General features: G+C 30.6%; 2 protein-coding genes across 6 annotated transcripts in view; both read right to left on the bottom strand.

The window, feature by feature from the left end:
* Positions 1-141: 141 nt before the first annotated feature.
* On the bottom strand, positions 142-6135 carry LOC112692285. 3 transcript variants are annotated; one of them, XM_025566911.1, is made up of 4 exons: positions 6119-6135; positions 4280-4516; positions 1922-2212; positions 142-1122 (listed from the first exon to the last, which is right to left on the bottom strand). In XM_025566911.1, the coding sequence occupies exons 2-4, from the start codon at positions 4496-4498 to the stop codon at positions 253-255; spliced, it is 1380 nt and encodes a 459-aa protein (XP_025422696.1). In that variant the 5' UTR covers positions 4499-4516; positions 6119-6135; the 3' UTR covers positions 142-252. The 3 variants fall into 3 exon arrangements, with proteins under 3 accessions (XP_025422696.1, XP_025422695.1, XP_025422694.1); XM_025566910.1 differs by lacking the exon at positions 6119-6135 and adding an exon at positions 4683-4964; XM_025566909.1 differs by lacking the exon at positions 6119-6135 and adding an exon at positions 4597-4964.
* A 2484-nt stretch (positions 6136-8619) lies between these two features.
* The window catches only part of LOC112692309 (hemicentin-2), a 45943-nt gene continuing 27054 nt past the window's right edge, over positions 8620-27508 (bottom strand). The window contains exons 2-12 of one of the 3 annotated variants that reach the window (XM_025566937.1): positions 15850-16036; positions 15091-15551; positions 13401-14576; positions 12754-13337; positions 12293-12445; positions 11656-11950; positions 11371-11545; positions 10371-10534; positions 10061-10231; positions 9694-9876; positions 8620-9621 (exon numbers count right to left, since the gene is read on the bottom strand). In XM_025566937.1, the coding sequence (XP_025422722.1) occupies positions 9443-9621; positions 9694-9876; positions 10061-10231; positions 10371-10534; positions 11371-11545; positions 11656-11950; positions 12293-12445; positions 12754-13337; positions 13401-14576; positions 15091-15551; positions 15850-16036 (3728 nt within the window). In that variant the 3' untranslated portion in view covers positions 8620-9442. Of the gene's footprint in view, positions 9622-9693; positions 9877-10060; positions 10232-10370; positions 10547-11370; positions 11546-11655; positions 11951-12292; positions 12446-12753; positions 13338-13400; positions 14577-15090; positions 15552-15849; positions 16037-27508 lie in introns of all 3 variants that reach the window. The other 2 variants (XM_025566936.1, XM_025566935.1) reach the window with 2 other exon arrangements.

A 27508-nucleotide genomic window follows, 5' to 3' on the forward strand; every position in this document is an offset into this window, starting at 1 on the left:
AATTTCAACTTTTATCTTCCAATTTAAAATTTACATAAAATAATTGAAATACATAAATACATATCAGAATTATTTAAGTATTTTAGTTAAACTGTTCAATATAGTCAATATTTTCATCTATTTAATTTTTAATTATTCAGGTATAGTTTTAAAATTATAGGAAAATTTAAAAATATAACAATATTTCTAACAAAATAATTAAGCTTCAAACGAAACAAATGTTTCACAAATAACTATCAATTAAGTATTATATTAGTAATTTCTAAATTTATTATTTCCATGTTTATGGTTGTAATTTCTGTAATCATTTCGTGGATCATAACATTCAAATTTATTTTTAAGCTGTGGCTTACAATTATTACAAATGGATGAGTTAATATGCTTAGATTTTTTACATTTTTTACAGAATGGAAGATGGGGTTTAATTTTTTCAGCCACTTTGTTAAAAATATCTTTGATGGATGTCAAAGTACTAGAAATATTAGTACCAGGTACAGAAACGTTATGTAATTCATCATTTTTCCTAATGAGAGAACATAAATCATTAATCCAAACATCTTTAGAAGTTTCTGAACTATCAGCTGCAACATCTGAAGAATACATGTCAGTATTTAGATTTATATTGTTCATGAATTTCATGGATTTATTATACAAAGCTGATTTTTCTAATGTCAAATTATCCACATGTTTACAATATTGACAAATACATGGTGTTGGTTTAACAGTAGGAATTTCAGAAATACCCTTTAAACACTGTACCTTTAATAAGTTAAATATTTGCTCTCTTATAGGTGATTTAAACATATCTTTTTGAGGATTTTTATTGAATACACTGTCGGATATAGTAACTGGCGTAGCAGAATCAATTGATGTAGTTATGGGTATAGATGAAACACTTTTTAGTGTGGATGTAGGCCTATTCGAAATAGTTACAGATACATTTTTTGTAAATGTACATGTAAAAGTTCGACTTTTAATATTTTCTGGCATAGACATTATTGTATTATAATTTTCATTTGTGTACATTGGTGTAGATGTAGGCTGAGTAGAATCCGTTTTTGTAAGTGTACACTTCTTAAAACCACTTGTTTTCTCATAATCTTCATCTTCTTTTTGTTCAACCTAATGAAATAAACATTTTGAAGAAAAAAAATTAATTCGGATAAATTAAGATATTATTTGTAATTTATTTTACAGACATGCTATTAATGATAACTTTACAATAAACGAGTAAATAAATATATTTATTAATATAAATCATAAATTATATAGACTAATACTAATCAGACTGTAGAAAAAAATTGAACTAATTTGTTTTAACTGGGTAAAAAAATCAAAAAATAAGAATATTGTTTATAATATTTGTAATAAGCCCAAATATACTTCTTCAGTATAGAGTAGTGGTTCTCAACTGGTGTACCTCGAAAAATGTCTGATACTTGAAAATACCGATTGATGAAACTGTGACAGTTAAATGTCAATGAGTTGTGCAAAATTTCAGAAAGCCTGTATAAATATGGGTATAGTTCTCATAGTAAATTAAAGTACATTAAAATCCAAAATTTAATTATCATCTGCTTTTTAATGATTACCAAAAAAATATTGTTAGAATCATCTAAGGTCTAACACAAATAGAGCAATGAATAAATTAATAAGAATAAAATAAAAGTATTTATATTTTGGTTGAACTCAAAACCGTTTTAATTGGTACATCTGTACATCTCCACATAGTCTGTCATAAAAGAATATATTGTACCATTATTAAATGTGCTTGTGGTGATTGACCTGAACTGGTAGGTTTTTTATGCATACGAGTTAGGTCAATACACATTTTAAAAAGAGGAATATAAAATTGTTGTATAAAATTTGTTGAATATGTAATTTGTCAATTAGTTAACTTTTAATTTAAAATCAGAATTACCTTCTGGAAACAATTATCTTCAATAATTTGAACAGGTGCTTTTTTAGCGTTTGAAGATATATTATTTTGAACTTCAAAATTTTCTGCTTCATTTTTAAAAAAATCAAATTTTATACTCTGTAAAGAATTTTCTATAGAAGATTTAAATGTACTTAATTTATTTGATTCAACAGTACAAATAAATTCACTATTATTTTTTTCATCACTATTTTGAAGAAATCCAATATTTTCTTTTGGATTATCATTTGGTAAAACTTGTAACTCTTCTTTTTCATTATCTATAACATTTTTCTGAAATATAAAAATATATTATATAGGTAAATTGGATGTTGGGTTAATATTTTGTTTAAATTTTTAATGCAAATAGTTGATTTCAACAGTAACATAATGAAGATTCTGCCAAAAATTTTAAAAGATTAATTTTTATAATCTTCAGTTTATAATTATTAATTTTTCATCAAAAAGAGAAAAAAACTTCATGCTGCTAAACCAAAGTATCTTAGACCTAAGGTAAAATACAATAACCTTCATTTGCCAATTATTTTTTTATAAAATGTTAATAAATGAGGAAGCTTAGTGAAGTATTTGGGTTAATCGATGGATTAACTATATGAACAAAATGGAAAGAATTTTACTATCAGAAAGAAAAAACAAAAAAAAAAATAATGATTGATTCCTATCTTCCCAAACATTAAAAGAGTAGGTGATTGTAATAATGAGAAGGTATTTAAAATTACAAAAAAATTATGTTTCTTAATATACAGGGACAGATTGGCATACCGGGAATTCTGAAGTTTTCCTTATGGACAGGACTGATATGTATACTTGGCCAGGGGTAGATTGGCAATTATTTTCTGCCCAGGAAATATGAAACAAACCGGCCCATGAACTGCAAATTTAACTATTTTACCCCCACCTCCTCAAAAAAAAAAAAAAATGCTTTATTTTGCATCCATTTCAAAATTTGTTTAGTTTCACTCCTAAATTAGTAAAATCTACAATAACTTTACTATAATTATAGCTATAAGAGTATTGGGTAAGTCACATGATTAATCAGTTCCAACTTGAAGTTTGATCTTAATTCATCTTTGAATATATATTTATTTTTTAATGATTTTTATTTATTTTACAAAATAAAACTTTTTTTTGGTAATAATATAATAATATAGAGTGGCCCAAGCAAGGACCGGCCCATCGAGAAGATTCCCATGCGCCAATTCAAAATTTGATAAGATTATGAGGTTATGACAACTAAGTTGTTATCACTGGTCGGCCGTACCTTATCTTAACGACCATGGTCAGGTGTACCTTTTATATTACCGACCATAGTCGGGGTAAATTATTACCGATCATGGTCGGGCATATAGACACAGCGATTAAAGTATTAATCAATTGCAATTCAAGTATTTGAATGTCTTAAATAGACATTAAATCCTTAAATAGTTAAGGATAAGCTACATTATAGTGATTTGTATAATGGAATATAAAAGTAAGAAAAATAAACTTATTAAAAAATTATAATCAACCATTAGTAAATAAGCAATAGGTTCAAACACAATAGTAAAAAATGGGTTTCATAAAGAACTACTGTTAATCATCAAGAAGAAAAATTTCCAAAAATTCATGATATTAGATCAGTTGTATCATCCACCAAGGACTAAGAAATATAATTAACTGTACATGGGGTTTGCTTTTTTAATGCTCAAAACTAATCAAAACTTACTTGTATTTTAAACTAGTTACTACATTAGGAATATAAATATTGAATAATGTAGGATAATAAAACAGTATTTATAAACCTGTTAATTTTTTTATTAATTAGATCAAAGAAGTTAATGATAACAAAAATCCCTTCAACAATGTGATCAATTTACCTCATGGTTAACTAAAGAAGAAATTTAGGAATGAAGTATATTAATACAATTTATAATATTTCAGAAATGCTATATTGCATAACTTCATAAAAAATATGAAACTAAAGAATACTTTTTTAAGTGCATGCCAAAAATTAATAATAAATATAATTATTTAATCAGATTTATCCTATCACTTTTATTGTAGAATGAAATATTGAACATTTTATATTCTCTTGTGTACATATTTATTAATTAAAACAAAAATATTTTTTTTTGTTTATGCATACCTTTTATCTGCTTATATATAGCTACTTAATTGATAATAAAAATTAAATTTTGAAATATATTATTAACGATTCTGAAGCTAGTCAGAAATTTTTGTGTAATAGCAACAACCAACACATATGGAGTTACCATTGACGGAGACTCGTTTACAGGTCCCCCGTGAATCCTTGACCCGCACAATTATATCGACAATCGTTTGACATGTGATCATATTTACCAGTTTTTCGTCTTCCCCAGCATCAAATTTTTCCGATTTTTTGAACAACGTGAGCAATTCGTAGACAATGGACGGCAACTGACTCCACTTTCTGGGGTCTCTTACATTTCGTATGCTTTCCGTCGAGGGAAGCATCTGCAGGTCGTCAAACTTCAACCGTTTCGAATTGACCTCGACGTCATCGTCCAACGTGCGTTTTGTGGCCCCGGTGTTTTCCATCACAAATCACGTACAAACCTGATTAATAAACCGTTGTTATTGATAATGCTAATTTTATCATAGATGAGTATAATCTGTTATAACGGAAACTTGTTCACCGTCGACGAAACGCGAATTTAGAACGATTATATTAACAATACAGGAAGTTATATCGTTAAACGTAATAGTAGTAATAACTAATAACCGCTCAGACGATGGACACGAGGTCCGCGTCAAATGGTCCAGGTCGGACGGTAGAGCGTTTCAGATGAACAATAGTAGCGGCGACGGAACGCGAAACGATAGAAAAGCGAGCGAGTAAAGAGTAAAGCATCGATGGATAACGAAACAGCGGGCAAGGGAACAAAAGCAAAATTATTTAGCTAATTTACAATTATTGTACAACTTGCACATCAAACCAAAAACGGAATAGAACAAAAGAGACGAACGAGTGCGAACGAACCGTTTCGTCGGCCGTCGTCGTCGCCGCCGGTATCTTCCGACACCGTGTTTTTATAGTTAACCCGTCCGTCGATCGTGGTACTGCGGTCACGAGTAACATTATTACCGGTTTTCCTTGCGCTTTTCTTCCACGCGTTCCGGCGCCGCCGTTGATCAGATGAGTACATCACTCGTTCGCTCGTCTATAATAATGTACTAAATACGAAATATCGGAGAGTCCGGAGAAAACTTTTGGGAATTAAAAATTAGGGTGTCGGAAGGAATTTCTTTAACTTGTTGAGAAGGCCTACGTGCTATATAAAATAAAATTTCTGTGCAACGTCTAAAAAAATATCCAATTTAGGGCAGAATTTTTTTCTTTCAAAATAAGTTGTTATTTTGTCAACAAGTAATTTACTGGTTATCGACTCTGTCACAATGATCTATTCGATGGATTTTATGTTAAATGTTTACTTATTAAGCCAAATTGAAAGCGAGTAATTCAAGATAAGCAGTTAATTATTAGTCTAACTCTTTTCATTTATTTTTCCTAAAGTCAGACCTTGATTTACGTAACTACAGATGCAGCACTTGCATTTGGCCACCAATTTCTTGGGGCCCCCGGTCTCCGCAAGTTGTAGAAAATTGTATTTTTAAATTAATTCCACAAACATTTATTTTGTAAAATGTAATACCAACAGTTAATGTTCAGATTTCAATATATTTTTATCATTAAATTGTCAGTTGAATTTTGGTTATTTTTGTCATTCCACACCCCATTTCTAATCAGTTACCATCACAAAATATTAAAATTATAATAATAGAAAATTGTTTGAACATAGGAAATATTTCGATAAAAATTAATGCTTTAATAACAAAAGAAAAAATGAAAAGGGGTATCCAGAAGTCTAGAGATTACTTATACAGACGAAATTAAAAAATATATTTGATAAAAATAAAAAAATTACTAATACTATTAAATTTATGAATTTAGAGTATTAATAATTTAAATGAATACTGAATGCAACAAACTGATTTAAGTAATGGAAAAATATTATTTATATAATCGATAATACTTAATTATTGTAAGTTTAATAGGGTAATAAATAAAATACCAAAAAATAAAATAGTAACTAAAAAATATAAAACTAATTGATTTAATTATAATTACAGTTGTTATTCAAAAGAAAAACGACGTACCAGTATTTGTGGGAGTAAGTAGGTATGTGTTTGTCTATCGTAAATTCGTTTCACTCTAGATCGGCTCCTAGATTTCGGCTGCTTACTATAATATAGAAAATAAATACAATGTTTTAATAATCAATTACATTTTGAAAATTAAAGAAAATGAAATTAAAATTTTTCTTTTTTTTATATTAGTATTAATATATAGAATGGGCAGGTATTATAAAAAATATAACTTGTAAGAATGATAATATTTAATAAACGTGAATAGAATAAGACAAGTAATATTAGCATAATTTTATATCATTGTTCCCGTCGCAGTATGCCGCCAAAAAATATTATTTAAATTTAAAGGTTTTTTATTTACAAAAATTTATATTAATACATTAACCGATGAAATACTAAGGTCTGTTAAAGTTGTAATAGTTTTTATACACTCTCATATAAGTTTCAAAACGATTTTTACTAAAACTATTAAGCTATAGTGCATGTTAAAATATAACCATGTATTGTTAATTGAAATATGAATTAAATATTAAAAATGATATAGCAATAAATAATATTTATAAATACTTCTTAATCGCAATAAAAGAAGTACGTTAAAAAAGGGTTAGTTTTTTTAATATAAATTTTAATATAATGAAATGGAGATATTTTTCTTTGATTTTTCTAGATGACAAACGGTCGATTTAGGTGGTTCGAACAGCACTCAACAATTTTTCTGATGCAGCTATAAAAATGCACTGTCTAATTATTGCTTTATTGTTTATTATTGATACCATTTTTTATTGTGTTCAACACACAGTTATTTAAATCGATTTTTTTTTTATTGCATGATTTCAAATAGGTACTGCTTAAACATATTTATAAATGTAATATTGCTAAAAAGATAATCAAGTACTTTTTTTCATTTAAGAAATGGCTTATTATAATTTAAATGGAGATTATACCTCTAGCATTGATTTTAGAATATTCTAAATTTAACTTACTGCTACAGTGCTTTATGTATATGAAATAAATTATAAATACTAAACTATATAAGATTTGTTACCATTTAAAAGCATGGTTATTAATACGCATAAATATTAATATTATCACAGTTGAAATACTAATTAATTTTTTTAAACCTTAAATTGGTTTGCAGTAATTATCTATTCTTTCATGTTGCTTGAATTTATTTTTTAATTTCTTCATAAAAATAAAAACTCATATTTATCATTTATTAAATTATATAATAATTTTCGTGACATCAGAATAAACTGTATCCATTATAGTATTTTTTTCAATTTTTTTTGAAAATGCACAATTCGTTAGAATTAGTGAACTTTAAGCCATTAAGTACGATTACATTATACAACGTAAAAATTATAAATTTTTCGATTGCTATCATTTGAATATTGCATCTATTTTGTACAGCAGCATTGTACGCATTATACGCATGTACCTATGATATATGACAAATGAAAAATTCATTCAGCTCATCAGTGTTTTGGAAAAAGAAATTTACTATTCAAATTGCAAATAAATGATCATACGTTAACCGTACTCTTTTGGATTTGGTATAACATTTTTGTATTTTAAAAGTTATTCACAAATACATGAATGTTTATGTATATCATCAAAAACAATATTTTTAAGTACATTCAAACAAATGAAAAAAAAACTTGCGTTGAAAAATAAATGATTTTTGTAAGGGTTCAAGGAAAAGAATTAATAATCAACAATGTTTAGTACATAATATATTTATTTCAATTTTATTTCAATATATATATATATATTATATTTCACGCATTGCACAATGAAGAGTAATGACTAACGGCGAAATCAATATGACAAAAAAATTAACAATCATTGTAAATAAAAAATGATAATATTCTGGAACAAGTATATTTAAATAGTACATAATATGAAACTGTTACGGACCGGCATGACATTAAAAGCAGACCATAAACAACGTATTTTTGCTTATAAAAATGTATTTTAAATTGTTCACATATATATATTTTTTTTTTTTTCACAAAAATAAATATAAAGAATAGTTCCTATAAGCCTAAAACAATATTATAATATTTATAGTACTTAAATTTATAATATACAATTAAATTGTCTTCTTTTTTTAACTAAAATATAAATACAAAATAAAAACAAAATTTACAAAAAAAAAAAAAACTTGAGAAACTCTCATATATATATATTTGCAGTCCAATTTTAATTTTAATTATACATCATTAAAATCACTTAACTGATCTATTAAAATATACTTAAGTAAATATTATGACAGTATGAACAAAATAAAAAATTTAAATTATATTTACATGTTTTTTATAAGCACATTAATTTATAATGGCACATACCTAATTTGTTCTGACATTAATAATCATGTTCAATGTTTTCTTGACCTATCCATATACACTCAAATCGCAATTTTTTAATTTTTTTTTTATACTACTTTAACCTTGTTGAAAATAGGAACTAAGTACTATATATAAACTGTAAAATATATAAACCATAACAGGTTTTTGCTACAAGATATTCCGAGTCTACACGAGAGGTCAAGAAATTAAGTAAAATACTGAACAGTCTTGGATTTATAAATGACCAAAATACAAAAAAAAAAAAAAAATTTAGAACATAAATTTTTTAAAATGAAAGAAAAACGAGGAACATGTCTTATTTTTTAATCAATGTGCATTTAATTTAATACTGTAGCAAGTTAAGAATGCCATATTAACCCAACACGATTTTGTAACAATATTCAAAAAAACTCAAGTCATAAAGTCTCTCGCATTAATACTTATTACTTGTGTTAAATGGGAAATATGAATTTAACACTAAATGCTTTGTGTTTGTTTATTTACATAAGTAAATGATAATTTTTCCAGTAACATAAAGTTATAGAGCAACATATCGCAAATAAAAATTATGATTATTATAATACAGAAAAATAATACATTTTGTAGCAGAGTAATTGATACTCATAAGTTTGAAAGTTTTCCTAACAACTATACAATGGTAAAAAAAGACAGTTCATTTTAATGAAAATTTTAATAAGTGCATTAAGTAATAAGTTTAGATCAAACATCAATGAATTGGAATATCTCAACACTATCATCATGATTATAAATAAAATTGATTATTTACACAGATGCATGTATATGGAACACAAAGGCAGTGTGGTAGAAATGGGATACAACTAAAGTTTATACGATCTAAAGATGGATGTTGAGCACAAACAAAATTTTGAGATCTGATGACGCTTTAACAACACAACAACTTATGTTTATGTACAAGAACAACGTCAAAATTAAAACACTATACACACAGGGCAACGCATCATTTTTAAACGATAATTTCTCTGATTATACGTCGCGTCCGTGAATTCGGAGTAGAATATCCAGACTCAAGACTTTCATCATATGACATGGACAAATGTGGTTGAGGTTTCATGTGGTCCTCGTTGTCAATAAGTTGTTCAAGGTAAGGGTCAGGTAAGCCACTAACATCACCATATGGAGATTCTGAAATCAAGATTAATTGAAGTAAGTTAAAAATACGCATTCAAGGAGTTACGAGATGATTATGGTGCATACCAAGGTGTAGATCCCGCCTGCGGCTTTTGTCAGCTGGTTGCAAATGACCGCTGTGAATGTAATCTTGCCTAGAAGGGGCATGACTATGAGTGCTGTAATCTGGGCTAGCTGAAGTCAGTTGTGGATAGTGTGCATAATCATCCATATTCCCATAGCCACCATGAGTTAGTGGATCATAACCTCCTGTAGAATTAAATCAATTAATATATTACTGGTGAAAAATAATAGTTTTATAATAAAATTAGTCATACATTTTTTTTATTATATTTTATGCGTTTATATAACATTTAAAATATTTAAATAGCATTTGAATTCATAAAGATTTCAAAAAGTACATACATATTGTTTAATAATAATTCTTAATTACCATAGTGGTTCATGCGCTCAGACATGTGTAAATTATCATCACGAGAAATGTGTGCTCCACCAGTACTACCATTACCACCCATTTTTAATTGCCAAAGAGAATCTTGAGAGTTGACTGAACCACCATTGTTTGAATTGGAATAACTGTTTTCTACATAACCAACATTGACCCCTAAAAGAATAAAAAATATGTTATAGTCAAGTTCATATTAATGTTAATTAAATTGTTTCAAAAATATTTCAGCTCATTCATTGTCATGAATTACAAATTCTCATATACTTTCATTTAGTCTTTATTTAATAAATCTTACATTCACCATTCGGACGCAATCCGTTGCCAGTGTGATATGTATTATAGTCATTTTGGGATCCATATACAGCATTCTTAGTGACATCGTGAACTAGATCTACAGACTGCTGAAGTACTTTGTTGTCAAGACCAGGTTCGGTGTAGGGTGGGGGTCCATGAATTATACTAGGGTGAACACTGAATAAAAAAAAATGCTTATTATTAGAGAAGAAGAACAAACAACAATTTTTCTACATTGCAAATTTCAATTCAAAAGCAAAGAAAACTATTGACACTATATTTAAAATAATAAAAGTTCTAGTGTTATCTAACCTAAATGTGTAGGGCAAATGGCCCAAAATATATAATACTCACCAATTTACAAAAACGCCAAATGTAGCGTGTAATCATAGAAACAACAATGTAAAATATGAATAAAAGTGGTTTTACAAAGAAGATATTATAATAAACTAAATTGATAGGTTGTACGCTACAATTAATAGTTAATTTAAGATTAATATCAAAATCATTTAAAACTACTACATAAGTGCAAGTATAAAAATAGACATATTTTAAATGTTAAATTCAAAAACTATTTTATAAGTAAACTTTATTTTTTAATATGTAACTATTGAAGTAGAATAATTTAAATAAATTAATAGATTATATTTTAATACTATATAATTAAGTGATTTAAAATACAATTATAATATTAAGTATTATTCTATACATATTGTAAAATCCTAAAAAAAAAAATAAAAAAAATAAATGAATAATAATTATATAATTATAATAATACAAGAGAAATAAGAATATCAAACTTAATAAAGTAATTATTTTCTTTATATCTATAATTCCTAAGAATTTTAACTAAAGCATTTTAATAAAAATAAAAGGAGTATCCAAATATTTCATTTCGGAGATTATTAGTAAATGACCCATTAAGTATACATCGTATTAGTAGATATAAAAAGCAAATACAATTACAAAAATAGAGAAATTAATTAGTTTGAAGAACTTACGTTGAAGAATCCATTTCATATTCTTTGCTTGTCGTTTTCTTTGCAGTCTTACGTTTACAGCGACAAAATACAAATAATAAAGCCACAAATAAAATAAAAACAGCACATGATATGACTAGAGCAATGAGGGTAGGAGTGGCAATTGCTTGTTGTTCTTTAACAAAATTTGCACCAACTAAAAATAAACAAAAAAATATTAAACAACCAATGTAATATATTTTATAAATTGACAAATTAATATCATTATTCTAATAGAATTAATTATTTACTTATTAAATGACTTACTTTCAGCTTCTGTGTAATCACCACATGTTGTTTGACTAGAGCGAAGACATAGCCTAACTCTAATTCGAACATCATCAGCTGGCTTATCAATAAGATCTTCATCTTCACTACCACCCATTAGGTTCAGGTCGTGTTCATCTAGTGAACGAGCACCAGTGCTTTGACGATGTGAAATTAATGACAAAATGGTAGCTTCACGGTTTGTAGATGTACTACCACTAACTGCTAATGGAAGAGTTTCAATCAAATGCCAATTTTCACGAGTACTTCCCATGGATGCTTCAACAACTCCCACCTAAAAAAGAAAAAAAATTACTATTTTTATACAGAGATAAATTTTATAAATGGTTTTTAAAACCATAAAATATATAAATTAAGTTTGAAACTGTGAAAGGTATTTTGTAAAAAATGTATAAACTCTATGTTTAATTAATTTTCATACAAGAACTTTGTTATATAACCATCATAATTTTTTCATTTTCCAAATGTTTATACATAAATATTACTCAAAAATTTATTGACAATAGTTATAAACATTTTTAAGACTTTTGGGATAAAACTTTTTTTTTTTAGTTAAAATAAGTAAACCTAAGATTAAAATAAAAAGAAAGTTTTACTATAAAAAATAAAATCTTACCAACTGTAAACAAGTTGCACCAATGTTGATGGTCAAAGCATGAGATTCGGGATCAAATGTTACACGTTGAGGTGCTGGTATACGATCCACTTTAGTCATGGCTACAGTTTCTTGTGAATACTCGCTGTGGCCTTTATTGTTATACGCTTTAACCTGTAAGTCAATTAAAATTTATTTAATTAATTAGGTTTAATATTTGATTTTATTATTTAATTATAAGTATACAAATAAAAACTACATATACTTATTAGTTCTTTATAGAAAAAATGTGGTATCAATTAGTTATTATTATTAAATTCACCAATTATGAGGTAATAACTGAGACATAAATAAAATTAATAATCTTCTCACAACTTACATTTATATTATATAAACCGTTTATATTATAATACTTTAATGAACACTTATTATTCTTTCATTCATTATTTCAATAAATTATTTATTATTATATCAGTATTTACCTTAAATAAATAACTTTGATGTTGTTCCAAGTTGGTTACATTGCAGGGATTTTTTGTTTGACAGTCGAATTCTTGCCATCTTTCTGGCTGATTGGACCTTTTAGTTGTGTAACAGTCAATGTCTACTTCATTCTCATCCACAGAAACTTTTTTGTAGCTTATAGAGTGTTTGGTACTAATCATACCACCATTAAAACCACTGTTCCACTGTAATACAACACTATTGTGGCCAATTTCAAGAGCTGTTATGTTTTCAGGATGATCAGGTGGTCCTTTAGGTTGCAATCTAATTGTGGACCTTACACTACCTAAAGTGTTGGCTACACGACAACTATAATCACCATAGTCTGTTTCTCGGAGGTTTGATACTTGCAAGACACTGGTGTAAATGTCACCACCACTTTCATTAATAGTTGTGTTTATTTCATAGTGACCATCGCTACCTGCCAGTAAAGGAGCCATGTTACTATTGTAGCTCCACTGGAATTCAGGGCGAGGATAAGCTTGTACTCGACAAATTACTTCAGCTGTTTCATATAAATCACTGGCTACCTTGTTGAACTGGTGTAATACAATGGGTTCATCTGTAAAAAATCAAAACAAATTAATACCAAATTTATAATGAAATATATAGTAAGGTTACTTACGTTCAATTCTAAGAAGCATACTGGATTCAACTTTCTTAACATCATTTTCAAATGCACAAGAATACACACCTCGATCTGAGGGCACCAACTGGTTACCCCGAGGTCGTTCTTTGCCATGGAATTTTAGTGTACTGTGCACAGTTGTTACTCCATTACTGTTTTCTGTTTCATCTGTGCTAACATCAAACCAATCGTGCAATACTTCTTTGCCGTCTTTGTACCAAGTCACAGCCGGCTTAGGCTTTCCTTGAGCAGCGCAGATAGCTGAAAAACCTATATCTGATGCACGCCTGGTGACGTGTGGTTGCAATTTGGTGACGAATTTCGGGGCATGGTGAACAGTTAATAGGACAGAAGCTGCATCTCCAGTTCCCAGCTCATTAGATGCTTGACATCTGTAGCGACCTTCACTTCCCAAATGTACAGATTGAATAGTGTATTTTTGTCCAGTAGCTAAAATTGTGGCACTAGTTGATGGGTTTGCTGAATCGAATTCACGCCACCATTTGAACTGAGGAGTCGGCCAGCCTGGAGGTGACGCTGAACACGTCAAAGTCACTCCTGTACCTTCAGTCGCTATGGGTCTATCCGGAGTGATCCTGGACACGCCGGGTCGGTGACGGACCAACAGAGTTAAGGACGCGTTACCAATACGGTTTATTCTTTGACGTGACAACGAAGACGGGTAAAGTATATTGACAGCTCTACAAGTGTATACACCACCCGAGTCGGCGGTGACTTTAGGTATGCGTAGAACTTCTCCTGCTTGCCGGAAATCTGGACGCCCTTCGCGAATCCATTCGACCGAAACTGGCGGTGGATTGGCAGACACGTTACACTGGATGGTCAAAGTTTCACCTTCTTCGGCCTCGCGTTGTCTAGCGACACCCGGCCCGGTCTCGACAGTCACTTGAGGAGGGTATTGGACATCCAACACGAGTTCGGCTTCACGCGTTTGTCCCAATCCGTTGTCCGCCAAACATGTATACGTGCCAGCGTCTTGAGCGGTAACCTTTTGGATGACATGAGTGAAAGAAGTAGCTATGAAACGATCGTCACGCATCCATCGCACGTTATTGACGCGAGGTTTAGCATCAACGTTGCATTGCAAGGTAATGGAATCGTCTCGTTCAACCCGCAAAGGGTTTTCCGGGCCAATTTGAACGCGAGGATAATCTAAATAATAATAATAATAATAATAATAAATATAAATGCTAATCAGTTTAGAATATTTTAAATGGTTAATGTAAGAACTTGAAGAATGGAACATTTATACTTAATATTAGAGTATTTCTCTCCAATACACATTTTCAAACACTACCCTTTTAATATAGTAAAACAGTTTAAAGTACTCGAATATTATTAAGTCCCACAAAAGAAAATGTCATTAGAGAATATGAATAGCATCTTCAAGACCATCATCTGTTAATTATACAGGATACATTTTCAGAACTAATTTTAAAAAAGGTTGATAAGTAATTTATTTTAATGATATACATGAGAATTCAATACAAGAAGAACATTTACATTTAAGACTATGTATATATATATATCAATGAAATATCTACGAGATTAATATATTTAACTATTTTCGGAAATTATGAAGCCATATGTGGTTTTATCCCTTTTAGACGCACCCTAAAATTTATTTTTACACTACCAACAGTTATTAATCTTACATGGTACTTACAATTTACACTCAAAGTGGTCCTAGTCTCGAACTTTGTGCTTTCAGCCATAGCCCTGTTCCACACCATGCACCGATACACCGCACCATCATCCTCACGGTTTGGAGTCACTTGTAAAACCGCTGATGTAACCGTCTCCTTATTGCTGGTACCGATGCGTGTAATAGATTCAATGGGATCTCGAACACCTTCGCGATACCACCTAACAATAGGATCAGGACTCCCACCAGTACTCGTACATGCTAGTTCCAAAGGACGTCCCTCTGTAGCAACAGGGTTAGGTCCGGGTGTGATACGCGGTGGACTTGGTGGTGTCAATACAGTTATTTGAAAACTTTGGGAATGAATTTCACGACCAGTACCGGCTGCCTTCAGTCGACATTCGAATTTTCCGTTATCCCTCTCATAAGTTGAGTTGGAAATGAGTAAATCATAGATTCCTAGTTCTGGACGGAAATCAAGCCTAAAAAAAAGTTAATAGAAAAAAATAAATGCGTTAGACTTGTAAATACTTCATTTATAATATGAAATAGACCTCCATTAAATTTAAAATTATATAATCTAATGGTGCATATCCATTTTATAAAAACTATGCAAGAATAACATTAAATAATTTCTTATCCATATTTTTTCTTATAATTGTATTTTGTTAATTTATTAACTTGATATTAATTTTAAGTTCAATGTATATTGATATCGTATATTCACATAATTTTAATGGTTCAAGGTATAAAAACGAGTTATGATTATTTTCTATTTACTTGTAGTTTCCTTCTAACGGAGTCGCCTTGATAGCCACATTATCTTGGTTGTGTTTATTAGTCCTCAGCCAATAATATTGAGTTTCGGCGACGGTTGATGGTAATTGTCCATTAAATCGACATTTTAGTGATATATCTTCCCCTTCTCGGGTGTCGGTCATTCCTTCTTGACCCAAACACGACCATGCTGTTGAAAAAATAAACAAAGTTCACATGAGTACATTATAGTTTATTGCATTACGTTGTATCTGCGAGCGCATATGATAATAACATAACCGATTTCATTATACGTTTAAAACGATTACATAAATCATCGTTAGTTTTTCCATTTGATGGAGGGCGGGGGGTCTATAAACCTGGTGCGTGTACTTTAAAGCGTACAAGCCCGTAGAAAAAATAGACCATGACCGAAGTAATATATTTGGGTTAAACTACTGGATACCGCGAGGAAGGAAGCGCTGTCTAAATCTGAATCCGAGAATCCACGGGTATCGTTCTGACAAACAGTCGGCCGGCACATTAAATGGTAATCAAGGGAAACGAGCATCGTTTCGGACGTGGTATACACGCCGCGTGCGGTGGCCGAAAAAATCGTTTGTTTGCGAACCAACGAGTTATGATGGCCAGTAATACGTCTTCTCCGGCTTTCTACCACTACGAGGAGAGACGTTATAATAATTGTACAAGCATCTCGCGCGAACAAACGGTCGGCGTTAATGACCACTTAACAACCCGACTATCGTCCATATAACTCATATACAGATAGCTAAAAAACCAAACGAACAGACATGGATATGATTGTGGGTAGATGTGCATACACACGAACTCTGTATGTGTTTAATTAAAACGTATCGGTGGTGCGTTGAACACGGTTTTTCGATATTCCTAGTGGAGCACCGCCCGCAAAACAGTGAATCGATATTAAATATTATTTTACGACCCAACGGTTTAGTATTAATTTTAATTCTGATATACTATAATTAGCAAACATAATCGAATGCCCATTGGGATGGCCGGATGTAATAATTGAGTTGAGCGAAGCTGCTAGGGGTTAAAAGAGAAAATTTAGTTATCGTTGACCGGACACGGCGAAACGAAACCTTCGATGAACCGCGAAATTAATCGGTTTAATGATGTATTATATATTATACGATGAGTATTGACTGCAGACGCCGACGGTTATCGTTTTTTTTTCTTTCGTTCATAGAAATTGCAGTGGGAACGGTAAATAAATCATTTTACAAAACTTCCACGATCCGTTACGACTGTAGGTATTAAAAAAATATTAGTCAAGGAATAAACGAAACGGTTTATATTCCACTTGAATTTTTAAAACAGTTGCTATCAAACATACAATTTTGAAACCATTTTGTTTGTTTTGAAATACTATGTTAACAATTTTACGGTATAGAAAAACCCTTAATATGTGTTCTCATTACCCCCAACCCGCGTGTACACAAGGTGTCACTGACTTGAGAAGAACCATCTATTATATAGAATTAGGGAGAAGGGTACCACTTTAATTATTTACAAACAACCCTGTCCTTACAAAAGGCAACCTACAATATCGCTATTTTTACATGATGTCAAGGTGCTGAAGCATCGAGCAAGTTATACATATAATTTATCCGAAAGAAATGGACATTTTATTTTTTCGTTGGATATAATTTCATTAAACTCATATAGGAAAACCTAATAAAAAAAAAAAAGAAGATATTTTTAATATTTAATTTTTATAGAAACAAAGGGAAATAAATCTAAATGAAACGCGGTAAAAAAATATTAAAAACTAACGAATGATGTACACATGCTGTGAAGTCGGTTGATTTGAACGAACACTAAAAACGCAACTATGTTATATCGAATATATTTGTCCACTTTGCCACGTTGACCACGCTAGAACAAATATTCTTTAAAAAATGCAGTACGCGTAGTAGTAGTATAATAACGACCACGAACGTGCAGGTGACAACGAATTGACAGACAGTAAACTACAAGTATACTATGTTCGAATAATAATAAGGAACATTAAAGAAAAAAAAAACTTGAATACATTATAATAAACGAGAAGACGGACGAAAAGTCTTACGAACAACAATAATGTTAACGAAGAATGAATAAAACGTCGCAACAATTAGAAGTGATTGTGATTGAAATCTAGAAATTTTAAACGGATCGAACCGCGCGTACGGAACTCAATAGCGCGGACGGTCGTTGTTGCGACGAAACGCGAGGACGACGACGGTAATCTCACCGTAACCATACACCTATAACTTGGTTTCGTGCCGATATGCGTGCACCGTCAACGGCATTATATCGCACGGGATTTTTTTTTTTTTCGGTTCATCAACAACAGACGGAGAATTTTACATGATGTTTTAAAACGTATTACTATACGAAATATTATATTATTTTCCGTGTCCGAGAACGTATTTCTTGAACTTATTGTTATTCAAAACGGTGAAGAGGCAACCGAATCGGACACGGTGGCTCACACACCGGCGCGCGGGTAGCGGCGGTGTAGGACGTGTGAACGTCTTCTCACACGGTCGCCGTCGTGGTCGTATGCCGTTTACAGATTCGTCATCGGACACATGCGCTATGAATATTTATTATGACGCGACTCCGAGGTGGTAAGATAAACGCGGTAGTGGACGGCGGTGACGTCGACGACACGTTCGTCTTGGCAGCGCACGCACGCGCACGTGTGACAAAGAACGACGCGCACAACAGGTAACGGGTGCGATGATGCACGCCGTACCGTTCACGAGCGACGTACGCGTTGTTGGCGATAGCCGCCGCAAAAGGGTTACGGCGGTCGTCGGCGCGCGTGGACATGGCCGCGAGCGGGGCGGAGGAAGGGAAATTGTGCGGTCGCACACCACGCCGTATGTATAGCGCGAATGGAGTGGGTCTAGTAGTTGGTGCGCGCATGAATTATGATTTGTCTCGTGTCGGAGGCGTGTAAAATGTTACGAGTCGTCGAGGGTTGGGCGGCGGCGGCGGCGGAGACATCAGCACCACCGTCCACTTCAACGCGTACAATGCGGGGGGAAAATCGTGTACACGAGCGTGTTTTACCACCACCGCCCTGCGTCGGTCGAACGCCAATAACGCGATTGTTGAATTTATGTTTTCCAATCCCCGTCGTCGCGCGCCGGATCTATTGGTACACCGAACCGCACAAGACGTCGCGTGCCCGACCATCTGTCCCGGGTCGTCCCGCAGCCTCGGAAATCATTCGCACACGATTCGGCAACACGTTATCGGGGGGGGGGGGGTTGCGTTAGACATTCCGAAATCGGTTTTCTTCGGCCGTAAATGTGAACGGTTTTTCGAATCGTGTTTTTCTAATCAATTTCGTTTACCGTCGACCCGTACTACACGTTGTACACGATCGCCACCGACGCCACGTCTTTCGAACATCCTCCGTCCATTATTTCTTCCTTCTTCTCCTTTTGTTCGACGCGACGCGCGTGTATAGTCTTCCAGGTAACGTATAACGCGCGTCGTATATATTACCCAGATTCGGTTTCGATTAGACCTTCCCGTAACGATTTTCGAGGTCATCACGATTAATCAGTGCCGCGGATGGCCCGCGGGTCGGACGGGCGCGCGAGGAAGGGCAGGTGCGCGACGTGCACGGTGGAAACATCTGCCCGAGCGGTTCGACGTGCGGCCAGTCGGTCGGTTTCACGCCTGCCGCCCTCGCCGCCAGTCCACTGTGCGCTTGTAACGGCGGCGACACGACGAGCACCTGTTGAGCATTGTGGATCGCCGTACCTCCTCAACACGCCTTTTATTTTTTCCTTTTAACATCGGCAATGCAATGACCAAAACAGATTGATAATAATCATTACTGAGCCTGCTCCCGCCGCTACTCGGAGGAATTAGTTCTGAGGTATTCTTGCGCTAGGGTTTATTTTAAAACTATGGCTTTGGGCGCCAAAATATAATCATCGATCATAACGACTATAATTAAACAGACAATTTTATATAACTATACGATTTTAATGTTTTTTTTTTTTTTGTTTTGTTCATTTTAATTTTTCATAGGAAACGATACGACAGACATATATGTTGTATATAACTTCATAATATTCATTTTACAGCATTAAATACAGTTAAAAATATTACCAGAAGCAATTATAAAGGATGGAATTGACAAAGAACTGAAGATAGTAAAATTAAGATGAATGCGCTTAGATATTACAATGTAGCGTAGCAGTTGTAATTCTTACAATATCTAGGGACATCGACTATAACTATACGAATCATCTTGATGATGATGGAATTATAAGCATTTATAATATTATTTTAAGTTGATCTCTGAAACTGTGTCACGGGACACTGTTTAATTTTTAGACACTCCTGGAGGACGGATGTCATAATGCTTTTCATTTACAAAAAAGGATGAATGTTAAATAGCAAAAACAATAATAACGATAATTTGTTTGAGTTGTACTGTGGTCCAAAATTAAAACTTTTCAAACAACCCTCGCTGTCACAATTAAAACTTAACCAGTATTCATTTTTCGACATCCACTTTAGTCGTTCTGCGTGTTTTGAAGTTTTTCTTTTCAACATGAATTCAGATTCCGCTTTTTCGTTAAGGTCCCTCTCACAAGAATCTTAATTGCACCCTAAGGGTCGGTGGGTGGGTTTTTCAGGAATGGAATGCGAATACAAAAAAAAAAAAATAAATAATAACTCCAACATGACCCTCCCACTCTTGAGAAGGGGGAAAAAAATCTCAAAAGTCATTCCCGCCATAGTAATTACGAATAAAATATTGAACAACAAGCATACCCTTGGAACCTTCATCAAAATTAAACGAGCACATATGGGGGTGGGTACTCTCATGTTTTGCGATTTGTGTTTACTCACGTAGCAGATGGTTTTTGGTCCAACGCTTTGTTATATTAAAATAAAAATAAAGACCAATTCAAAACGACCTCAGGATTAATAACTATTATTTTATTAAAAAAATTTAAGCAAATATTTTATTTGAAAACTTTATTACTTATTAATTATTATTATATAATAAAAGCTTATTAGTTATAACAAGTGTTATAATAAATGTTATGTTAAATGTTTATGAATAATATAACATTTCCCTAAGAATATGAATATTTAGTTAAATCGTTCTGTATAATTATTAATAAACAATACATTTTTTCAGATGCGTATAGTCAAATTAAACAAATAATCGTAAATGTAAACTTCATTCGTGGATAATAATTTATTAGGGTTTATCTATCAAAAAAGGCATTATAGAATTCATTAGCTATTTTCTGTTTACAGTCGTACTACGGTTTATTAAGTACTTAGAATTAACATAATAAAATCAACTAATAATTATTTTTACGACGATATACGTTTTTCTTTCATCAAAAACATCTGCCTATAACTGTGGCCTTCGTGGTCTAGTGGGCACTGTCCAAATTAGTTGGTTTTTTACATAACATATTTGAACACGAATACAGAGTTAAAATCTACAATGTAAAGATAACGCTTTTAAGTTCACATAATAAATTCTGAATATTCGCCATTAATTCTATATAGTTATCGTAAAAAATAAAATTGATTCATGTAACTTCCTACACATGTATAGACATGTAAGCCTTTTTCAAAATAAACCCAATTAGTTTGTTAATAATTTTAAGAATATTTAACTACACAGGAAATGTAGGAAATAGCATCATGAAACAATTGTACTCAAGTACTTAAGAAAATAAACCATTTATTTTTTATTTTTTTAGTACAATGCAAATTACATATTGAGATGAAATACATTTTAGAAATAAAATTTTACGAGAAACATACATGCAAGTAAATGCACCTACAGAGTATATATACTCTATAGTGGTATGTTTTATTATTTATCTTCAGAACACGCAGAGACTACAGATAGTAAGATAAAAATCTCAAATTGAATATTTTGATATTTTATAAACTATGAACTGTCTTTTTAACACTAAAAAAGTTTAAAAAAATAATGATAACTTAGATAATAGAAAAACTTTGAAAATCCGATAAAATAAATCAATTGCCGTGTCGTTGTTCTGGCGATGCACTGACTACATATAATACGGCAGCAGTGAAGTGCACTAAATTGTTGTTAAATAGCGTTTAAGATTGGCAAGATGGAAAAAAAAAATAAAAATATATTAATGATAAAATAAAAATCATGGTCCAATGACTAGGCAAGCGCGTAACGGAAGAAAACAAATGTTGCCAAAACATATGAGAGAACGGCAACACCGTTATGTATATCGGTTTCAATGTAATGGAGAATCTATGATGGAAAACAGATGTATGTTTAATAGATTTTTGTGGTTACCGTGTGCTTTAAGGTTTCTAAACTATCATGATCTACAAACATGCACATACTTATTTATAAATTTAGTATTACTGCGAAAGTATTCATTATTGAATTTTATAAATATAATACTTGTTTAGACGACATAATCAAATATTTAAAAGTTTATAAAAATAAATAACAAACTTACAAAAGAAAAATAATAAAATGTATTTAAAATAATTAATCATATTATGGCATATAGTAATGAATTTATTTGTAATTTTAACTTATAAGTAACGTGTATTTCCACGACGCGACGATCCAACGATATTTCCCCCCTCCTTATTTTATCATTCAAACGTGTCAATCACAAATCATGTTTTTATCTAATTTAATATATTTATTGTTTCTCTTCAGATCACATCAATAATGAAATACATTATTGAAGTGGTCATCAAAATATTTAGACTGTACAGACGTAGAATAAATTAAATAATAAAAAGTAGCTGTTGAAAAGTTTCGAATGATTTATATTATATTTGTATTTAAACAATTTGAAGTACGTAATCAAAATGTTATTTTACTCTAGATAAATGGCTATTACTAGGTAGTGTATAGATAATATGTCCAGTTTGAAAAATGCGCAGTTTGTTTACCAACAAGATTATCTAGTAAAAAATATACCGTTTATAAATTTAAACGGCAAGTTTAATCTCAAGGGATAAATAAATTGATGCCTGTCTGAGATTTTAAGATTTCAATAGTTTTATGGATTCTTTTTTTTTAAGTATACTTTAAGTTTAAATTTACTCAGATCACGTTTTCTTTAATTGTTGCAGTAAGTTCATAAATAAAAACAATATCAAATATTTTACTTTTTTAAATCAACATTTTTTAATATTAGCCGTTCACACAAAATTACATCATTATTTTATTGTATCATCAAATCCTTTCAAATTATTTAAATTACATTTATATTAATATAAATTAATATTATTAAATTTATTTTTTTAAATATCAACTTTTTTTTATTTACTTATCTAATAAACTATTTAATAATTACTAACTATAAAATATAACTATTTAATAATTATTTAATATAATTTACTTTTTATTAATTACATATTAAAGGTTTTGCCTATCCGATGAAAATAATGATAGTTATAATACTGGTTTAAAATGACCAAAATAGAGAAAATAAATATTTAGAAGTTTAATAGCAGAAATTGGGTTGTATAGGGGTGTTAATTTTGATTGCATATATACAGTGGAAACATGTATAATTTTTAGTGTTGATCTAATAAATATTACATGATGGAAGCACACAAAACAGTAATTAAACGAAACTGTTAGAGAAATATCTCTAGGGTAAACAGAATTATACTTTAATTACCTTTAAAACTATGAATATTTTAAAGGTTTGTGCAAGATCCAAAATTATATACAATACGAATAAATATAAATAAAGACCTGAGAGAACAAAGAGAAAAAGAATGAAGAAAAATTGAACATTATGCGTTAACACAAAACTTTAGGATAAAGCTTTTGAAAACGTATGAAAATAGGTTAACAAACTGTTTATTTTACAGAATATATATACATACATTTAACAATTAAATAGTAAATAGTTTCGTGGAATAACTTTACGAGATATCAAACGATGAATATTTCTGAATTAATACTTTTTTCATTATCCAAAAAAATTAAAACTAAAAATATAAATTAATTTATCTAAATTAGAATTATAGAAAACATTTTTACAGATAGAATTATTTATCGATAAGTACATAAGTTATAAACATAAGTATATAATAAAATACATCATTTCAAATATTTTGGTTTGAGTTATTTTACAATATCACAATAACAATTTTAAGAGTTCACAACACAATATCATAAAAATGAAATGGATAAATATATTAAATTTGTTTCATATTCGTAAATTGTAAATTAAAAAAAATATGAGTAAATTATTAAATAGAACTAAGTATTATAATATTTATGTATGAAATATTATCATAATTTAACTCGTTCAATTTTTCGTAAAACTCTATTCAAATAGTGTTATAAACAATTTACGTGCTGCCATCGAGACCTCGTTCATAGAAGCAATTTAATAAGGGGGAGGGAATAATGATATTGGCGTTTTTCATTGCTCTGGATAAACCGGTTGTTCATGCCTGAGGACTGTTGCATGTACCACTTACCAGACCTGCATTTGTTCTGAATTTACATACTCACAACACTGGTTGCACGAGATTGTCAAATATATATATGCATTTTACCTGGAACAACGCAAAAATAAAACCAATAAAAAATGTGAACATTTTAAAATAAAATAAAAATAAAACATTGTTAATAATAATAATTATAATAATGATATTGCTCTAGCAATTTTATTGTTGATCAACATATATAAGAAAATTATTTCCTAGTTATTTTAGTATATTAAATATGTATGGGCAGTCTTAAAAATAGTAAGGAACTTGTGTAGCTTATAGCATATTTTTTTATTTTTATTACATCGAAAAATAATAATACTCGTAAAATAATAAATAATAATTTAACATGCTTTAGAGATAATAAAAGAGAACCAAATTATCTTATAATACATAAAAGTAAATTATATGTTATATACCTATATACAAAAAAAAAAAAAAAAGAAAGAAACATTTACTTAGATGAAATTGAGTATTTAAAGGGCATAACCTTTTTTAAAAGAGTTTTAAAATTCAAGTTGGATGACAAACATCCGATCTGATGGTAAAATTGAATTGGCCCCTCAAGTAAAAAACGTTACTGAACCTCAAAACCCGACATACTGCATGCACCTATTGTATTGCATTGGCAATAAAAAACACAAAATCAGTTTAAAACATTGGGGTGGGCAAAATTCGCAGCCAGATGGACCGCGAGTATAATATATGAATACGCTTAAGGGTGCTGTATAATATACGTTCGTTTCCCACGACACGCATCGAAAAGCACGGGGCAGCGGTTTAATGACGAGCACTTGTTAAAAACCAAACAAGTGCGAAAGGGGACACAACACCCACTGCAGTACACTGCGAGGAGTTTGAAATTAATGCACATGTTATTAAGAAAGGTTATATTTTAATACATAAAGTTCGGAACATAAAAGTATTCATATTCTCTATTATCGGTTCATACGACAATAATAATTACAAAATGAAAATGATAAGAAATATATGCATATATATATATATATATTTGAGGATAGTAACATGTAAACTAGATTTATAATTTTAGTCATGCTTAGAAAAGGCTTTTCCAGTTTGCAGTTTCATCATTTATGGATATCAACTATCTATCTAATTAAGCACTACCCAATACGAGTTTAACGGAATAACATTTGATAAGGGTGGTGAATCGTTACCCTTTTGGGTACCCTGAGATTATCGTCGCCATCGCGATCTAACTACATATTTATTCGATTATTGGTTCGGTGAAAATCATGGCGAGCACAGTAATCTAATTATTTTTCTCCCCATATTACATTTCTTACTCCGGAGGGATTTGAATTTTTCCCACAGACTTTCGCTACCCATCAGCGTTACGGCTAACGGCAGATGTCCACGCATTTTATTCGAGAAGTTATAGAAATATGAGAAAAAAATTGATATTTATAAATTATCACAAAATTATAAATTATTTTATTGTTGTATACAAAATTTAAATAATTTAATTATACATAACATTTTGATAATATAAAAAACTAAGATTTATAGCATATGTGCTATTAAGTTTAAACACTTATTTTAATTTAATTTTACATCCCGTAGAATCGGCCCTTGTAGTCTAAACAAATAAAAACTCGAAAGTATCGTCGCAAAAGAACAATTTGTCTAGCTTAAGTGCTGACACGCGGACAAGTCTCAGCGGGTTGACAGCTGGTCTTCTAAATTTTTCGGTATACTTCTTTAAGCGAACACACCCGAGAAAAACCCACTTTCGTTTATTGTTCTCCTCTAATCTTAGCTCCTCTTTTGGGTAGCTTTCACTCGTTTTTTTATATATGTGATTCAAAAAAAAAAAAAAAAATTAGACAAACAAAATTATCATTTCGCTATACATAAACAATTTACATACTGACCCATCCGTACATTTGTATTCATTTATTTACTATTTTGTTTCGGTTTGTCAGTTATTTACGTGGGACGAAAGCGTAGGATGCAACTAGTTGTCATGCAGATTTTAATGCGTCAGGTGAATTCATGTTCACTTAACAACGCATGTACATACATATATCAAGTACTTCCGAAAACAATGAAACCGTTTACATTGCTTTGACCACGAATGTTTTGAGAAAATAATATCGTGTTAAAATTAATTTTCTAGTAAATTTATAACGAACGAATTATTAGCAGATACGTTTGTTATACTTTTATAAGTATATCGTACCAAATAGATTAAATAATATAAGTATTGTATGTCTGTAATTCAAAAGTATAATAAGTAACTTTTATAATGATCATATCGGAAAACTAATAAAAATTAGTAATCAACATTTGCTTTACTAATGTATAACGCAATTGACAGTCATTAAATTACTAAAATATTACTATAATAAAGAATATGTAGTAAAGTATTAATTCATACTTTCAAATTTGAAAATATTCAAAATAAAATACTTATTGCTAGTGTTTAAGTTAAATTTAGTATGAAAATTAAATATATAGTTATCGTAAGTATTATCTAAGTACTTTATAGTTAAACTGTTTAAGGATATATATCTTTATACTTCCCACCCCTTTAGACTTTATCGACGAGCCACGTTTATTTTACGCTGTATAGGGAATGCGCGTTAATGGGTTAAATACCACACTGGCATTCTGTGTATCCTTGTCAATGTGGTGATTTATAAGCAGATCCCTTTCGCAAAGGCCACATATTTGCCTCGACGCATCCGTAAATCCGTCAAATTCAAAATGTAAACCCTTCCTTTCTTTGTCAGTAGAAAAAAGGGATTCGTTTTGTTTTTGAGTTTCATGAGATACGTTTTTATTACCAGTAAGATTTACTTAAAAATATTTTCTTTCTTTTTGAAACTTAAAACATTTATTGATATTCTGTTCAATAATTAAATATATAATTTTGATGAAAAAAATTAAAAAATGTAGGTGCAGCAAATTGTAAATTTTTTTTCGTATGTTTTACTTTATTTGATAAATTAACGTTAACGATAGAAAATAATGTTTTTTTAAACCTAAGTTTTGTTTTTTTTTTTAATTAAAGTAAAAATGAACTAATTTTACTTTTAGTTCATTAGGTATTTGATATTTTAACAACACTCCATTCATATCTACAGTATTGTTCCCATAAATTAATAAGTTA

This window comes from Sipha flava, unplaced genomic scaffold (assembly GCF_003268045.1).
Source record: "Sipha flava isolate LNK unplaced genomic scaffold, YSA_version1 72_pilon_pilon, whole genome shotgun sequence".
Lineage (NCBI taxonomy): Eukaryota > Metazoa > Arthropoda > Insecta > Hemiptera > Aphididae > Sipha > Sipha flava.